The sequence below is a fragment of the Quercus suber genome, unplaced genomic scaffold (genome assembly GCF_002906115.3).
Source record: "Quercus suber isolate HL8 unplaced genomic scaffold, Cork oak 2.0 scaffold_147, whole genome shotgun sequence".
Taxonomy (NCBI): domain Eukaryota; kingdom Viridiplantae; phylum Streptophyta; class Magnoliopsida; order Fagales; family Fagaceae; genus Quercus; species Quercus suber.
Genome location: NW_027069608.1, coordinates 1,213,656 through 1,233,266, shown reverse-complemented (window position 1 = coordinate 1,233,266; position 19,611 = coordinate 1,213,656). Strand labels below are relative to the sequence as shown.

At 32.6% G+C, this 19,611-nt stretch overlaps 2 protein-coding genes across 2 annotated transcripts; both read right to left on the bottom strand.

Moving 5' to 3' along the window:
- Positions 1-2,160: 2,160 nt before the first annotated feature.
- On the bottom strand, positions 2,161-7,321 carry LOC112001638 (uncharacterized). The gene is made up of 2 exons (XM_024033812.2): positions 7,192-7,321; positions 2,161-3,610 (listed from the first exon to the last, which is right to left on the bottom strand). The coding sequence occupies exon 2, from the start codon at positions 3,564-3,566 to the stop codon at positions 2,559-2,561; it is 1,008 nt and encodes a 335-aa protein (XP_023889580.1). The 5' UTR covers positions 3,567-3,610; positions 7,192-7,321; the 3' UTR covers positions 2,161-2,558.
- A 9,706-nt stretch (positions 7,322-17,027) lies between these two features.
- Positions 17,028-17,570, bottom strand: LOC112001619 (uncharacterized). The gene is made up of 2 exons (XM_024033791.1): positions 17,535-17,570; positions 17,028-17,417 (listed from the first exon to the last, which is right to left on the bottom strand). The coding sequence occupies exons 1-2, from the start codon at positions 17,568-17,570 to the stop codon at positions 17,028-17,030; spliced, it is 426 nt and encodes a 141-aa protein (XP_023889559.1).
- Between the last annotated feature and the right edge of the window lie 2,041 nt (positions 17,571-19,611).

Sequence of the window (19,611 nt, the reverse complement as noted above, 5' to 3'; positions counted from 1 at the left end):
GGATAGGGACTAAAAGCAGTAAAAAAAAAAGTTAGGAACCAAAATGGAAATCGTGTGAAAATGTAGGGACGAAAATGTGCTTTTCGCCTTATTATTATTATTATTATTTTGTAACAAAGGATTTTCATAGGAACATAGCTATAAGTACATGCCCAAAATGTCTAAAGATAATAAATAAGTAACATCTGTAGGGGTTCATAAAAAATTACTAAATCGTGCTCATGCTTGACATCCCTTTTGGGTTTTAGTTAGAGCGTCAACACATTTGTTGTGCAGTTAATATTTATGAAATAAGAAATTATATGAATATTGGTGTGACGTCCGTTACTAATTCTACTATACTTAAATTATTGAATATATTTTTCAAGAGAAATAAGTACTTTTGTTTTTTGGTTTTTTCTGTTTGGAAAACTTTTCCCCCCGCTTTATTAAGAATCTTTATAAACTGTTTTGAGGAATGATTTTCTAAATCCTTTTCTTCTAAAGGATTTTTTCGAAATTTTATTGTCATGATTAATAGGCATAATGGTTCTAATGTCCAGTGCAATCCTAAGAACGACGTCTTAATTCGTGGGTTGATTAGTTTTTAAGTGAGTCGAGTTGAGTTAAGAGTTTTGTAACTCAGTTGATACTTTTTAGTATACTATCCAAATATTAAATTCTCTTCTTTTTTATTATGAACATTCAAATTCTCCTTCTCCTATTATACTATCAATTTTTTTTTTTTAATAAAAATTTTGTTATAGATCGATTAAACTGAGTAAATGAGGAGGACTAGATGTTGACCTCATTCTTATCATTATGACATTATGTACAAGCCAAGGTGACAGGCATATATATAATAATGCAAGTGAAGTATTTGTAGACAGACAGACTTGATTAAAATTACTTTAACGTATCTTCAAATAGAAATAATGGAATGTTGACGAGTTACTTCATTTTGAGTTTTGACACTGAAAGGAAATGGAAAAGAAAAAAAAATGAAGGTAAAGTTACTTGTTTAATTGATTCTCATGATGGTATTTGTTAAGAGATTCGACGTTTGACCAGAATAAGAACCATGAGTGAAACTATTCACATAATTGGTTTGGTGAATCTAATAGCATAGTATGTAAAGTGGGCAACATTACTAAAAGAATGGTACAAATGTAATCATGAAAGGTCACGAATCTATGCTTGTAGTGCCTCTTATATAATTTTTCGTACATGTTTGCTAGTTATATAATAAGTTTATGGACTTCGCATGTTTATGTGACATTTGCCAACATCATCTACAACAAGTCTATGGCCATAAAATATATATATATATATATATATACATATATATTATTATTATTTATATTATAAGAAATCTACAACAAGTCTATGGCCATAAAATATATATATATATATATATATATACATATATATTATTATTATTTATATTATAAGAAAAAAAAAAAAGGAACTTTTACCTCTTATTTTCTACACTACTTTTAAGTTTTAAGTGAATAAACAAATCAGCAAAGTTTAAGCAAATTAACAAAGTCCATCTAATTAGATGTGTTAATGTTGGATAGTCTATTAATTGTTGGAATTTTAAAGGGGCAAGCACACTGTTTTTCTCAACGCTTAGATCCTGTCTTGGGTTTAATCATTGCAAATATACAAACACTTACGTATGACACTTGTTCGAGACTTTAATGGGAGAATTTTTAAGCTTTATGACTTGGCGCTATGATTCTACTAAAATAGTGAAAACGAAAAGTCATATATTATCATGTCAATGTACTCTTTATTTTCATATTTGCACATGATAGGTACATTCTTTTGCCAGAAAATTATGTGAACCGGTCCCGAATTCTCACAGATAGGTGGTGATGATGATAGCAGAAAGTACCCTTTAAAGTTCCACTTTTATTTCTTAAATAATTAAAAGCAACATCAAAGTTGCAGTGGCAATTAATTTGGAAATACATGGTCATAATTCAGACAAACTTGTCCAACAATAATCTCAAGCTCATGATTTGTTTGCTTGTTTGATTTGACATAGACCATTGACCAAAATAGTTAAACAACACAAAAGGACCCTTTGAAGAATATATCCATTTAAAAGAAATTGTACAAAAAGTAAAAACATTCCCGCATGAAATTGTCATCCTACTCTTGGCACACATTCCATTTGTAAGGAAACTTCATTTTCTTGGATCATGATGCATATGTATTTTCACATATTGCTGTTCTTTTACCCCAAAGGTCCACAACTATTACATTCACATAATCAATTTGATGTTTATGTACCAAGCCATGCAACAAACCTGTTGACACCTGACATAATACAGCCCATGACTGATGCACCTCAAGCCCTAGTATCAAACTAATTACAATTAGTGAAATCATGACTAATCTTTATATATATATATATATATATATATATATGTGACTAGATGTCTCTTAACATAAATAAAAATGAAACGAACATGGTGATTGAACATGTTTTCTGATTTACAACTTATTCAAATTGTGTACTAAAAAATCTATATGGGAAGATACGAAGTTCTCCCTGAGGCTGGATATTGCTAGCTTTCAGCAGCAGGAGACTGTTGCGGACGAGCTCGAGCAGTGAAACCAGCAAACCAAGCAACCCTCATGAGTTGCATACCTAGAATCAGCACCCACCAGGACACCAACCCACGAATTGTGTGCATAGTCCATGCTGGTGCACTCAGTTCGGCCCCTAGCTTCAACCCCCTCATCAGCTGCAACACACGGTAAGCCTCATACACCACAGGGGTCACCAGCCATACTGGAGACTGCCAATGCCATGTGAGCATCTCAGTCAGAATCTGTATTGACAGAAGCAGAAGGTATGGACCCAATAGAACAGCAAATGAGATGAAAGATAGCTGTGGTTGGAGGACACCCTTTTGGGATCCATAAAGCAACATCAAAGGGATGATAAATCCAGTTACAGTTGCAACCATGTTCCAAAATTGGTAACTAAAAGGAGCTTCGCTTTTGCAAGCTTGTGATGGCTGCTTTGGACGGGCACAAGAATCAGCCATGAGGAGAAAGAGGGTTGCACCAAGATTAAAAATGCAGTCAAGTCCAATCAAGGAGAGCAGACTGGCTATGTTGGGGCCAAGGAAGATGGAAGATATAGGTAGCCACAAGGTTGGAACCATGCCTGTTGCAAGGAGAAGAGAAGGGCCCAGAAGCCACATTGGCCATTTGAGGAACTGAAGCTGTACCACTGGCTGATTACTTGAGTCAGTAACATCTTCAGTGTTGGTAACTGGTTCTTCATCTGTATTGTTAGACTTAAGGGTTTCAAATATATTACTGGTTTTCTTCAAGAAGTTATCACCAGCAGTCTCAGTGGGAGCATATGTGACTTGTGGAGATTCCCAAGGAGTCAATTTTGTGCAGCCAACCTGGGTTTGTTTAATGCGAACTTGAGGGAAGCTGAGTACACGGAGCACATTTGACGATTTCCACAATTTTAGGCTTCCAAGGTGGATGTGGGAAAAGGTAATGGTTGACATTGTAGAATGAGGCCTGACAAATGATGAAATTCCTAGGTTCATGGTTCAACTTTTGCAACTTTGCCTGAAACTATGATTTTCATTCTCTGAAACATATGCCATTAAAAAATATGGGTAAGAAGAATATAGCAGAAGCCCTTTGCAGATATAGGCAAGTTAAAAAAGAAAACTGACGTTCCCCAGTAAAACATTTTTTTTTTTTTTTGATAAGCACGTTCCCCAGTAAAACATTATAAACACTGGCAAGAAATCATTTCCTCATATACAGTTACAACAACAACAGCAAAGCCTTAATCACAAATTTTTGGGGTCGGCTATGGATCCTCACCAGATTAGTCAGCTGCATTATTTTTTTCCTCCATTTTATTCTATTCAATGTTATAGTCTCTATCACTTCCTTAAATGAAATGTCCTTTTTTACCACTACTCTGTTATTTTTGGACTTCCTCTGCCCTTTTTCATTCTCTCAACTTGAATCAACTCAATCTTTCTTACTGATGCATTAGTTGCTCTCTGTTGCACATAGATAAACAGACATACTAGCTTTCTTTTTTGGATAGGTAATGAACATAGATACCACTTAACCAAACAAAAAACAGAAAGAAAAATAAACTTCTGTTATACAAGGATGCAATTCAATTACAAGAGCTCCTATACAGATCCTTTTAGATTAAATTTGGTAAGTTAATCACACACTCAGTGGATATTAAGTTGGTGGCTGCATTATCCCCTTTCTCATGGATAAAGAATATGCCATGTGAGCTAGAGCTCATTCCCAACCCTTAGATTTTAACATGTGAACATGTGAATGCTAATTTACTCTTATGAATGATAATTTCATTGATCAAAAACACAAATACAACACACTGCTGAGCAGTAAGCACAAACAGACTCCACCAAACAGAACAGAAAACCACTCAGAGAGAAACAAGCAACAAAGCAAGAACCAAAACAGATCACTAACCAAAAAAACAGAAATGAAAGCACAGAAAGACTCAATACAGACCAAACTCAAGATGCTAAAGCAAGAATATGGACAATTATTCTTTATTAGTTCCTTACATCATATAGTTTCTTTTTAATTGCTGAAAGACTGGTGTATTACAATTAAATATACTTCATAATGTAAAGGCACTGCACTTGAAGATGGTTGAAGTCGCTGACAATAACATAAATTAAAACTTGTTAAAGTTTTTAAGCAGTCACATATTGGAGAAAATAGAGATGGAATCAAGGATCAAGTATTAACAATGGTGTCTGGTTTAAGCTTAATTACTTCTTATTACTCCAAAAAATACTTGTTCTTTATAAGGGAAGTCCTCATATGTAGCAAAGAAAAGATTACACTAGGTAAAGGAGAGTGAAATGAAGCTGAACAATGGTTCTGTTCCTCACAGACACAGCTCAACAGCAACAACGTCTGTTAAGATGTAAAGGGTTATATATGTTTAGAATAAAAGTGAATCTAAATCTGGTAAGCTATTCAAACTACTAAGGTATCACAATCCTTTTGGAGGGTGAAGTTCACTCAAACATCCACATTTACTCCAATTGTATTGATAAAACAATTACAGAGAACAAATTCTCTTCACTTATAAAAAAAAAAAAAAAAAAAAACAGAGAACAAATTCTATTCATGAAGAGATATTTTCAGCTGATCACTGAAAGACTTGAATTGTACTTAATATTTAGGACAGTATAACCTAAATGGATTGCAGCTAAGTGTACATACGAACTCAAACACATTAGCATATAAGATATACAAGAATTGAAACATATGTATTAGGAATTGAAAAAAAGAAAAAGAAAAAGAGATCAGATATCTGGTAATTCACACATGACAAATTTTTGCAATTTATGTTTGGATTGATGCTCAATTCAACCAGGCAGCAATCTCTGGCCAACCTATCAGAATGAACAATCAACAAAGTTACACTATGCCACCTTAAGTATAATAAGGAACCAATGGGACCGCCCGCGGGGTGAGGGGGGGGGGGGGTTGGAAGATAGGAAACAAAAAGTAAAGAACCACATAACTCATTGTTATTGGATAATCAACTTACTCTTCTACCAAAAAATTCTGTAAAAAGCTACCCTGACAAAGCCATTAACGCACAAACAAAAGTACAGACAACAAATGCCATTTTCTAAGATCCTAAACATGATCCAAAAATCTCATGCATGTGGAGGCATGTGCATTGCCATGTATTTTAGGATACGGACACATCCTAACTAAAATGAAAGAAAATATTGTAAAAACACATTAAATTTAAATAAAACAAAAGAAAAGAAAAACTCTCCAAGGAAGCATATAAACAAAATAGACTGTCCAAATACCTTTTCTTGTACTGCAAGAAGATGCTAGAACCAATGTGACTACTCCAGAGTGTCAAACCACAATCTGATAATCATGCTGGTGAATACTAAAATACTAACACTTTCAATCTGTCTCAAGTACGCCTCAACACTAAAGCCTAACTAGTAAATTATGAATTTCAGTACAGATCAGCAAATTCTACAAGTTTTGTGGGAAGTTTAGAACTCTCATTAAAAGCCATGCTCCACACCCAAATCATACCACCATTAAATGGCAGGCTCTCTATTAACCCAATAAAAATGATAACAAATCCAATTTCCTAATTGAAAACAGTATCTAAAACCACTCACTACTTTTGTCTTTCAAACATTGCACCATGCACTTTTTGTGATCTCCAATAGAATCATACAAGTTGAGGAACTCTTTCTATTAAGAAAGTAAACCTTAGAGTGAGGACCAACAAAAACTAACTATTAAACGAAATGAAAATCACACATTATATTTGGACTTGAGAATTTAAAATCAAGAAATTTGATGAAGAATAATTGCTGGTATATAACGCTTTATATGAATTTTAACAACACATGACATAACACAAAAACCTATATTATGAATTTGAAAAACGACTTACACCTAATCATTTCAAATCAACATATTAATAAAGCTTAAATCCATCCATTGATTTCACAATAAAAACTTTGTACTTTTTGTATCTTATTAAAGCCCTTTAAACTAGAAACTAAAATCCAAACCCTTCTCCTCAAATACTTCCTCCTAAATGAAAGCAATAGGCATAATCAAAATTTCTCCACCCCACCCCCCAACAAGTGAACTGGGTTTCGAATCCTATGGTATCTATCAAAAAACTATGGTCTTATTTACAAACACAAGACATTAAAACTTAACATATCCTAATTATGTTAAATAAATCAAACATAATTAATAAAATCATAAATAAATAATTAAAAAAAATACTAGAGAGTATTTCTAATTCATGCTTTTCTCGTGAAAACAGTAGCCCTTAGTAGTTAACAAATTCATCATTTTTATTAAAAACACACTCTAAAATCAGTCTGTATAACATGAGAGTATATCAACTTTAACTGAATACTAGCGCCCAACTACAAACACAGCTGTATCTAAAGAGAGACCAAACTAAACATAAAATTCGATTTTGATTTTTTGTTTCGTAATTCTTCATTTTTTTTTTTTTTTTTTTTGTCAAATCGATTTCTGTCTGAGGAACCAAAGAGGAGATAATAAAGAAACAGACATGAATCGAGAAGGAGGGTTTGTCGCTAATTATTAAGAACAGAAGTAACTAAAAAAAGAGAGATTATTAAATGGTACCTGAAGCTGATCCTCTTCGACAAAACCCTCAGTGTGGTTTCAGTTTGACTCTTTGCCTGTCTGGGCTCACGCTCTTGTAGGCCTAGGTTGTTACTGTTATAATCATTTATTAATTTATCTGTTTATTACTCATAATAATACTCAATCCAATACGGTACGCTCGGTTTAGTGGGTGACAAATTTTGTAAAATAATACTATTTTTTTTTATTTGAAAAATAATACTATTTTAATAATTATAATCTAAATTCGCATGTTTGTGAGTCTGTTTGGAAATTTTCCAATTAAAAAAAAAAAAAAAGAATCTATTGCGGATAAATTATAAAGCCTTTTGGTAGATTATGTCATTTATCCATCATTCTATTAAAAAACTTCAACTTATTTAAAATTGCTGAGTCAGTAATTAATTTCTGTTTAAAAAATTTTTTTAACTAACAATTTTAAACAAGTGGAAGTTTTTTAGTGGAATGGTGGATTACATCACTTGTCCACCATGTGGATCTTATAATTTCTCCTATTCTGGAATGTAGCTTTTCTTTTTTTTTTTCTTTTTTTTTTTCCCTTTTTTGAGATAACTGAGTGTCCAAAATGGGGCAAGAAGTTTCAAATCTATTATCTCATAGGTATCATAAAGTTTAAGAAACCATGAAGTTAATCGTTAGCTTTCTCAAAAAAAAAAAAAGAAAAAAGAAAAAGAAAAAAGGTTAATGGTTTAGGTTATTGATAGGAGTAACGCCATAACATTCTCACAATGAATTTTAGATTGTTAATTGATTCTAATTCGGACCCATGGTTGAATCACTTTTTTTATAATTACCTATAATTTGTTGTAAAAATATTGTGTACGTAATATTATTATTTTATAATCATGTTTCCAAAATAAGATTTTTAGTTGAAATTTAACGGTTAATAAAAAATGTGTTTTTAAGACATAATTTTAAGTGATCAAATCATGTTCTAAAACACGACTTTGAAAAATATGTTAGATCTCTAAATAATTTCAAAAGAATGAGAACAGTGACAACTTAAATAATTAATATTTAAAAAGATATTATCTTATAAATTTTGTTATTAATAGTTTCAATAGACTTAAAAGACATGCTATAAACCTGATCAAGTTCCATCCACCTAGTGTATGGCTTTTGGGGTGTCTAATGAGTAATGACGTGACTAACGAAAATTATCCCTTTTTTCATCCATAAAAATTTAAGTTATGTTTTCATGTTTAATATTCTAAACGATTCATTAATTCTTTTTTTATTTTATCAAATTCAATAATTGGTGAAAAGAGGATTTACTGCTTATTTTTAAACAAATTAAATCAATGGTGAAAAATTAAAGCATCCAAGTACAAAAGTGCTTAAAAGAAAAATATTTAAAGGATATAATTTTCCAAGTAATATTAAGTGTGGGGAGCAGAAACTCAAACTTATATATTGAGCCCAAAGCCCTATGTGAAGGTTACTGTATGTCTGAAGAGGCTAAAATTGTTGAGGAGTACTCCGCATGAAAGAAAGTTACTTAGGAGTGAAGAAGATCCGTCCGAAGAGAACACTAGCGTTCTAAAGAGATCATTCTTCTCGGATGTAAAGATTTTTGGTCAAATAAATATCTAGGGGATTCGATGAGCTTACTAATGACTTCAGCAATCTGGGTAAGTTTTGGACATACCTGGAGATAAGAAGAATGGAGAAATATCTAAAAGGAAAAGCTGTTACCACCACATTAAATGCACTACATCTATTTTTCTGGCTGCATTAATGTGGAGAAGACCCCTGAACAGTGTAACCTCAGCTACCGCCACTCACAAAAATCTAAAAAAGATACATGACATGACATACACTTAAGTAGGTACACAGATGAAGAATAAATGGACGATGAGGATGATGGGAAAGGATGCTATATAACGAAGAAGGGCTCCTGATAGAAGAAAAAGGAAAAATACGAGAGAGAAAAAAAGAAAAACTTTACTGTAGCTCTAAGAACTGTAATCATTATTCAATTTATCATAAAACCTCTTCAGACTTCAACTCATTTCGTCTTCAGGTGTATCTTTACGCTGGTTTATACTTGGAGGTTATAATTAACTGTTGTAAATTCCATAATCAACCTAGCTCTATCACCCACACTTTACAAATTTATTATTTTGGGCTTGGGCCACAAATCCTAACCCCACATTAAGGATACTACAAATTTTATTATATAAAGTTTATAAATTGATAGGTCATCAATTACAAAAAAAAAAAAAAAAGAATCCAATATATATTTATTATGATGTTGAAATAACACTAATCATATTTACTACTTAACAAGTATACTTTTATCATTACAAATGAAATTCAATATTTCTCTAGTAAATTTTAATTACCTTTATCATTTTTCTAATTTCACTCCAAATTAATGGGATGGTTTTATCAATGTGTATCTAAACAAGTCACATGAATAATCATTTGAATGTAGGATTGTATACGTGCTGAGTTTTGTTGAGTGCTAAATGTCTGTGGTAGGCTTGACGACAAAAGTAAAATATTTAAGTTTGGCCGGACCTCGAACCAACCTTACAAACAATGCTAGAGCATATGCAATAATATTTTCCTCATTTTCTTTTCTTTTTTCAAACAATTAACATATAAATTCAAGCACAGTAACAACTTTAACCAAAAGGTTTATGTGTGGTTAATCCTTTAATAAATTGAATGAGAACATCTCTTGACTTTAACCATACTATCTATGCCCTTGTTTTGTTGATGATAGGTTTATCTCCTAGCAGCAGAAGATTCTGGTGTAGCTAAAACTCATGGGAACAGTCTTCCTACCCGAAGGCAGCGACCTTACCATGGCTGGATTAGTAACGATGGTGAGGTGGAACTAGTGTAACTAACGAGTAACGTCAACTCCATTTCAAGAGAGAACAGGGAAGCTACTTAATGAGCTAGATGGGATGAGAAAGCCTACCCTCATTTGGTAGGAAGGATAAAAAAGTTGGAAGATAGATAAAAAAAAAAAAGTAGGTGAGAGGACAAAAAGAGTAGGAGTAAAAGCATGGGCAACGCTACAACCAGCCCAGGGGTTCAAATACCCCTGGACCTGGTAAAAAAAAAAATTATATATAATTTTTTTTTGACCCCTAAATAAAAATTTTGAACATTTTTATGTTGTGTTTGGCATTGGCTTAAAAAACTAGTTTTTTTATTATTTAACTTATTTTTGCTACTATTCAACTTATTTTTGTACTATTTATGGGTTTCATTGCACTTTTTGATACTATTCATGAATCTCACTATACTATTTCAACCACTTTTTAGCTTTATCTACCATATTTTTAGCAAAAAGTTTTTAGTTTTAGCTAAATAAGTTGTTCCCAAATGAAATAAGCTTGAATATAATTATCTTAGTGCTACTTTCACAATATTTTTACAATAAAGATTAAGTTGTATGTTGTAATTGGTTTTTATTTAGACCCACAACTGACATCACTTTTTTACATACCTTTAACAACTTGCCACCTAGATTTTATTATGAAAGTGTTGCGTCATTGTTAAAATTGCTTCTTTGTTAAGCAAAATAAATTAATAAATGTTCTTTCTAGATTGTTCTTAACTCTGATATTATTGACCCCCTAAAAAAAAATTCTAGAGCCGTCACTGAATAATAGGAAGGTAGTAGGATAGAGAAAAAAAGAAAGAAAGTAAAGGGTTAAAAAATAATGTAATAAACATCCCCTGTGCTAGGGTTGTGCTCCTTTTCAATGAGGTTTTTATTTATATAAATTTAAATTATATATTTAGTTAAATCACTCTATAATAGTGACTATACTTTTCCTGTTTTCATTTTAAGCATTGCCAAGTTGTCTGCCACTTCTTCTTGTGAGTCCTTAGTCCTGATAGAAAGATGAAATTGAAACCATGACCTTTTAATACTTAGCACAGATAGGGAGACGTGAATATTTCACTTTCTTTTCATACGGCTTCTTTTCATTCTGCTTGGACAGGCATGAAATGATGCAAGCATAAAATAAAGAGTAAGGAAGCAAAATTGTGTTGCTTGTAAGTAATTCTGACATGACTACTTTTCTGAACAGTAGCATTTTCAATGATATATATTATATAATCATTGATTCCATGTGAATATTATTTTAATAGATACATTAGTATTTACTATATTGACAGCGTACCCCATTTGTCACGTAAGATATTTTTTGTTAAGTGAGTGATGGTGAGGACCAAAATGAAACCTATTTTTCATTTTAGGAACTAAAAAGAGTAAAATAAAAATCTAGGGACTAAAATAGAATTGATTTTAAAATATAGAGACCAAAAGTGTATTTACGTCTTTTTTTTGGTAAAAAAATTCTGAGATTCTATTTTTTTTAATTAAATTTTTTTAAATTAAGAAATAAATATTAAATATTAAAATTAGGCTAAAACAATGTCGTTTTGGGGTTGGCTTAACAGCAGCAATAAACGGTATTCTAGCAGAGGACTGAATTAAGTAGTTTTAAAATTTAGAGGATCGAAATGAAAAGTGATAAAACTTAGAGAATAAGTTTTGCATTTTAGCCTTTATTTAATCATTCAAAACCATTTAGTTAAAGATATATATATTTTTCATTTCATTTTTAATGTATATTTTTATTGGGAAAATATCATTTCCTTCCTGTGAATATCTACTAGTTTATACACATTTATAATTCATACTAGAATGTTCCTATTTTAAAGTGGATGGGAAATAATTAAAATTAAGAAACCCAAAAGGAAAACATTCTCAAAAAATAAAAAATAAAAAAATAAAGGAAAAATAATGAACCTTTTGAATCCTATAAAAAAATTAAAGAGATTAAAAAGAGAGAGAATAATATGTATCTTTTCTTTCTCACTTTTTGGCCAAGTAGTTCATGTTATCTCTGGCCTGATACTCACGAATGTCCAAAAAGCAAAATAATGACCCTTCTCTTGAACCAAAAACAGGGCCTAGTTTCTCCAAAAGAAAAAAAAAGAGGGTCTAAAGGTACTCATAAATGTTAAAAGAATACCCTAGCAAACGTACCCATATCAAACAAAAGCAGCAATTTTGGCACATGTACGTAAACACCAACCCAAGCCGTGGAATGGGCCAACGAAAAATGGTAAACTTAAATAAGTTTTTTGCACAAAAATCAAAACCCAAACAAATATCAGTATTAAAAAGAAATCCTATTTAAATCGATGCAAACAATACAAATCAAAATCAATCTAATAATCCACTTCACATGAAGTTGCAACTCTATTCAATATAAAAAAAAAATTTGTATTTAGAATTTATTTGTAGTTCTGTACTGAATTTAAGTTTGATGAAAGAGTTTGGAAATATTTTTTGTTTGCCATGTGTACTAATTTTTAGGAAAAAGATATAGGTGTGAGATATATTTAAATAAATATAGTTTGTGCTAATATTTAGGAAAAGGCGAAACTATACTTTTGGTTCCTAAAGTTTACCTACAGAGCACAATTAGTTCTTTAAATTTAAATTAAACTTTATTGATCCCTCAAATTTAAAAAATAAGTGTAATTGGTCCATCTATTAGTTTTATTACCTACATGGCTAATAGAGCTATGACGTGACAAATTTTAAGTTATGTGTTATCAAATTTAATATTAAAAAATCAAGATTCAAATATGACATAAAAAAAAAAAAACCTATTAACCCAGTAGAAGAACCCAATCTAATCGGGTGGCCCGTTTAGAAATGGGTTTTCCCAATTTCAAATGATACTGCCTAGATTTGAAACTAGTGAAGGAGATCCCTAACAACATCATTGTCCACCGCTCTCACCACCGTCCTCCTCCATCTTGACCCATCTCTCTGATACACTGAGTCATTAGTGTGACGAACAACTCAACTACATATTACTTTTACTTTTAAAATCGAAACTAAGCATGATTAATTGATTATAATATCTGATGTTTTGTGGTGGTTATGAGATCGAGAATAATGAAAAGAACAATATAGAAGAGCAAGTAATTACACCAAAGAGTTTTATGTAGTCCGTGAATGAAGTTGGCACTAGTAGTCTACTAGGCTAGTAACTAACTCATAAAGCTCAAGAAAATAACATATGTTTTTTAACATGAAAAGATATGTGACACCAGGGGCTTTGCGTGTTAGAGGAATATGTCTTGAGGAAGGAGGAGGCAATTGAGTGGTGGATGACGACGTTGTTAAGGATATCTCATCTGGGTAGTGTTATTTGAAATTGGGAATATTTGTTTCTAAATGGGTCACCCGGATTAAGCTGGGTTCTAATAAATTAATGGTTTTTTAATGAGTCAGATATTGGATATTAATTTTTTAATAATAAATTAGATGCCACGTCACTTAAAATTTGTCACATCGTAACTCCATTAGCCAGGTAGTTACTAAAACTAATTGTTGTTAACGAAATGACCAATTGAGATCATTTTTTAAACCTAAGAGACTAATAGTGCTCAATTCAAACTTGAGGGACTAATAGCACTTAGTATGTAAACTTGAGGGACTAATAATGTATTTTCACCTTTAGGAAAAAGATGTGTTAAACTTTTTTAAAAAATGAGGGTGTTTTTTAAAAAAGAAAAGAAAAAAGAAGAAGAAGAGAAAACGTGGGTTGTTTAACCTCTTTTTCTAATTTCTTATTAAAGAAAAAAAAAATGGTTGTGTAAATGCTTGGTTGTGGAAAGGTGAGATTTGATTTTTTATTTTTTTTATTTTTTGAATTTAGTGATTGAATTTCCTTATATGCACCATTTTTTTTTTTATGTATAGTAATAATATAATATATTAGGGGTATTTTAATCAATGGAAATAGAGGTAACTAAAGGTTATGTTTGGTTAACAGTTTTTGTTTTCTATTTTCAAAAACTTGTTTACAGGAATATAAAGAAAAAACAATTTTCTTGTATTTTTGAAATCAAAAACATATTTGGTTAGTTGAAATTAAAAAAATATTTTTTTGAAAGAAAAATAGAAAATATTAAAATATGTTGTTATTAGAATTTGAACTTTAATGTAAACTCATTAAAATAGACAGATTTATAAAATTAAATGCATATTTTCATTAACTTTTGAAAATTAAAAATTGAAAACAACATTTGTATGTTTTCAGTTTCCTTCACAAATTGAGTTTTGAGAACAGTTTTTGTTTTTTGTTCATTTTTAGTTGCCAAACAAGTTTTTTAGTTTCAAAAATAAAAAATTATTTTTGAAAACAGAAAATAAAGGTAAAAAAACAGTTACCAAATATACCCTAGTTTCTAAATCCTCTTAATATATAGATATAAAAAAAAGTAATTTGAGAAAATAAAAGCCCATTTTTGTTCAACGGGATGTTATGCACCATTAGTTTTCCCGGTGAAAGAGTGAGTAATTAGGTGGAAAAAGCCCTTAAAAACATGTAATTGTAAAAGAATTAAAGTTGGACAAATCCTGCTCACTGCGTTTCCAATTGGGCTTGTTTGGATATAACTTATTGTTCCTGAAAACTGATTATTGCTGAAAACATTGTAGCAAAATAATTTTTAAATGTATAAATAGTACCGTGAGACCCATTTTTAACATTTTTTAATCGTGAACAATATATGAACAGTGCGTAAACAGTGCACGTACTGTTCATGAACAGTATTTTTTGTCCCATAAAGTCAAGAAATCTGGCCAAAAAAAAAAAAAGAAAAAAAGAAGAGAGAAAACGCAACAAGTAAAACGCAACGCAACTATAATCTCTATCCAAACCGGCACGTGATACCCGAAATCCTAAACCCAAACAACCTAAAATGGTGGGCCTTCAAAATTGTTCTTTCATTAATTTTATTTTGGGCTAGGCCTAAATAGTAAATACTCTCCAACCCAACACAGAAACAATCTGCCATCCTTATTTACCAGCTACCACAAAGGCAAAAACTAACAAATTCCATTTCAAATAGAAATAAGGCTGTGTTTGTTTCAATGTAAATCGAATTCTGAGTGTAAAATGAATGCAGGGGAAAGTAAATTTCCGTAAGGAAAATGAAATCCGGATGTTTGGTTCTACAATGAAAAATAGTTTAGAAAACAATTTTCGGTATTTGGTAACATTCGGAAAATGTTATTTTCCTACAATTTTTTCACATTTTCTCAGCTCCCTAACACATTTTATAATAGAGAAATTCAAAATATACACTTAACACAACCAAAATTCAAAATAAAAACATCTTTTATTCAAAAACTCGGTGAGAAGAGGAAGAAACACCGACCACAATATCTTTTATCCACAAAATCAAAATCAATGAGATCAGTCTTTGGTTCAGGTGACGATCTTCAGCGGTGGCAACGAGATCGGTCTTGGGTGGATCAGTCTTGGGTGGATCAGGTATTGTATAGGGTGGGTTTGACAGAAGTGTTTCGCTGGCGTGAAGGAGCGACAAATCAGAGATGTTGGAGGTGAGATGGGCTTCGCCAGCGTGAGGGAGAGTTTTGCCTTGGTGGATCGGGTACATGTTGAGCTCAAAGTGGGCAGAGGTGAGGTTGAGTGGATCGGATACGGCAGTGTTGCTCGTCGAAGTGTGGGGGACCTCAGACCGGCGTCTGCGTGTGGGGTGGAGCTGCGTCTCTCTCTCGTTGGTGCGTGGGGTGGAGTAAAGGGGAGATGGGTTTCGAACCCCTATGCTCTCTCTCTCTCTCTCTCTCTCTCTCTCTCTCTCTCTCTCTCTCTCTCTCTCTCTCTCTCTCTCTCTCTCTCTCTCTCTCTCTTGAGTCTTGGAATTCATTTGAAGGTAAAATGAGAGTGTCATTAATTTTATGGTTAAAGTGGGTATATTTTACAGTCAACAGAAATGATTTTTTGTTTGACCAAATTTTCTATGCGCAACCAAACACACAGCAAAGTGTAAAATGATTTCTTGAAATGCATTTCATGCGAAAAAAAATGCAGCCTAAATCATGGAGTCATAGTATTTCATTAATGGGGAGAACTATGTTTAAACCTCCCTTTTTTGCTAGTGGTGTTTTTTTTTTTTTTTTTTAATAATTTTTTTAATTTTTTAATTTTTTAAATTTTTTTAAGTATTTCATTGATAATGTGAACCAGGTAAAAGAAAAAAAAAGATGTTTTTATCTTTGTTTTAAAACAGTTTTAATTTCTATTTCTATAAAATATTTTTAAAATAAAAACTATTCATGCACATCTGTAAATGGATTTTATGTTGTTGTTGTTGCAGTAGTAGTGGTAACATTTAAGAGGTATCACTGTACATCCTTGGCGCAATAGTTATTTTACAAATATAAGTACTTGTAGGGTGTTAGGAGGGGGGGGGGGGAGAAGGTCGGGGTTCGAGTCTTTAAGAGGAAGTTTCACACACATATACACTTTAAATTAGAATAAAATAGAATTTCTATCTTGTATATAAAAAAATAAAAATAAAAATAAAAAACTTTTAGGAGGCAAATGTGTTAAGCAACGGCGTTTGCTTTCTGTTATTAAGGTTGCATTGTGGATGTATTGGGCTTAGACCAATTTTTATTTTTATTTTATTTTATTTTACTTTTTTAAGGTGGTTATTGCATGTAGATTGGGCTTGAATAGTTTTATTTATTTATTTTAGCCACGTGGCAAAACGAGAGTGAATTGTGTATATGATATATGATATGATATCCTCTAGTTATTTTATTTTATTTTTATTGGAAAACTAAAACTTTCATTAAATAAACAAAGACATTACACCATGATGAAGAGCTTATTGTAAGAAACAATAAGTCTCTTCTATCCAAATAGAAAAATTAATAATGCTAAAAGCATGTTCAGCTAAAAGATAGATTGGTCTATTTCCTTGCCTACACACATGAGAAAATACTACAAAGCGAAATCATGAGAAGTTGCCCTAATACCATAGATAATAGGAGCTACTGAAGTAGGAGAAGGAGAGATGCTATTAAGAGCCCGACAAACAATAATTGAGTCACCTTCCAACACAAGTTCATGAATACCCACATCTTTTGCCAATTGAATACTAGCTTCAAAAGCTTTTGCCTCCACCTCTAGAGCACCTGAAGGACCGAGAATCTTCTTGCTTGGAGCTGCTACCACCAATCCCTTATCATCCCTGATAATAACCCATACACTGGCTTCCTTCTGACTCGAAAACACAGCTCCATCCACATTCATCTTATAAAAGGAACCCGTGGGTGGCACCCAGGTAGCATTCAGGTCTGGAGGCAGATGTGGAGAGACCACATTGGCAACCTGATACTCGTATAGGTATCTCAAAGTCTACTACACCAATTCCAGCTCGCCCTTCCTCCTCCCTCCATGTCGAATTTCATTTTGATTAACCCATAAACTCTAAGCCATAGATACTACAAGAGCGATCTTATCCTCTTCAAACTTCTCTACCATCATAATATGCCAAAGGAGATCATAGAAACTATTGAACTAATACGACCAAGACAGCCCAGAAGTTCCAGAACAATTCCAAAATTTACACGCACTGGGACAAGACCTAAATAAGTGACCCGTAGATTCACAACCAGCTTTACACTCCTCATATACATTATCATTAAGCACATGTCAGTGCACAAAATTTTCTTTCATTGGAAGAATATCCTGACAAGCCCGCCAAGCAAAATGTTGAATTTTAGGAGGAATCGCTAATCCCCATAATAGTTTCCAAAACTTACGAAGCCGGCTTTCATCTGACGTGGACCCCGTAGACGAGGTAGAGGATAACTCCAATGCAAACTTATAGGCACTCCATACAGTGAAACAACCATTCTGAGTTCCAGACCAGACCAACTTATTAGGCGGCTACCTATTGCTTAAAGGTATGCTCTTGATGACTGACGTCAACTTGAAAAGGTGAAACCAGGTTGTCAAGTACTTCTTTCTTCCAACAGAAACTAACAAAATCCACGAGGTCAGCAACTCATAACTCTGGATTAATATTAGCTCTTAGGGACACCACCTTATGGTTAGAGGAATCGGGTTGCCATTGATCACTCCAAATCCGTATACTAGAACCATTCCCCACAAACCAACGTAGACCATGTTAAGCCACCTGTTGGGCTGCCATAATGCTTCGCCAAATATATGATGGATTGCTGCCCAAAGCTGCATGAACAAAGTCACAATTTGGAAAGTATCTAGCTTTAAGCACTTGGTACACCAGGGAGTTCTGCCAATTCTGTAGCTGCCATCCTTGTTTATCTAAGAGCTAGCGCCAAGATTCAAGGCTTAAACTGCTTAAAACCCATCCCCTACGTGATTTAGGTAAGCAAAGTTTCTCCCAATTCAACCAAGCCATCTTCCTCCCATCCTTTTTTGTCTCCACCAAAAATTACGAATCAAGCTAGTCAATTCATCACACAGAGAATTATGATGTTTAAAACAGCTTATTATATAAGTTAGGATAGCTTGAGCTATTGTCTTGATCAAAATTTCTTTTCCCGTCTTCGAAAGAAACTTTTTTTAACTAGCTAGCTAGTTTCTTTGCAAGCTTCTCCTTAATGTCATTGAATGTGTTACATTTTTTCCTACCCTCCAAAGAAGGGAGGCTAAGATACTTGTCATGTTGTTGGATAACCTGAGCTCCAAAATTTGAGTTTAATCTCTTCTTGAATGACATTGTCAGTATTCGAGCTAAAAAAGAGGGTAGTCTTAGCTCTATTTAATTGTTGGCCAGGAGCTTTTTCATACACATGTAAGACACGTTGCAAAGAGTCATATTCTTTAAGGGTAGCTCTACAAAAATTAGACTATCATTTACAAAAAATAGGTAAGACAACTTGGGACCCCACTACAAAGCGCAATGCCTTCCAACTCAATAGAACATACAGATTTTATTATCAAGGCTGATAAACCCTCAACACATAATAAAAAAAGGTATGTGAAGAGAGGGTTACCTTGGCAAAGTCCCCTAGACAGTATGATATTGCCACAAGGTTTCCTATTTATTCATACCGAATAAGTAACAATAGAGATACATCTCAACACCAAGCTTCTCCATTTTGGATCAAACCCCAGCTTCTCCATAATTTTCTCAAGACATGAACTTCATTTCACTCTATTATAAGCTTTACTCATATTAAGCTTTAATGCCATCTCCCCTCTTTTTCCTTATTTTTTCTGATTAATATGGTGCGTACTCTCAAAAGCAGCCAGGACATTATTATTGATCAATCTACCATGCACAAAAAAGCACTTTGAGTATCACTAATAATGGATGGTAAGATCCTTTTGAGTTTATTGGCTATAGCTTTAGATGTCGATTTAAAAACAATATTACATAAGCTAATAGGATGGAAACCAGTCACTCTTTTGGGATCTTTATTTTTTGGAACCAACACAATATGAGTATGATTGAAATTAGAAGGAGAGATACAAAGGTTAAGAAAATCAAGTAATTAAGTGAACAAAAGACATGAATGGATTTACTTGTATC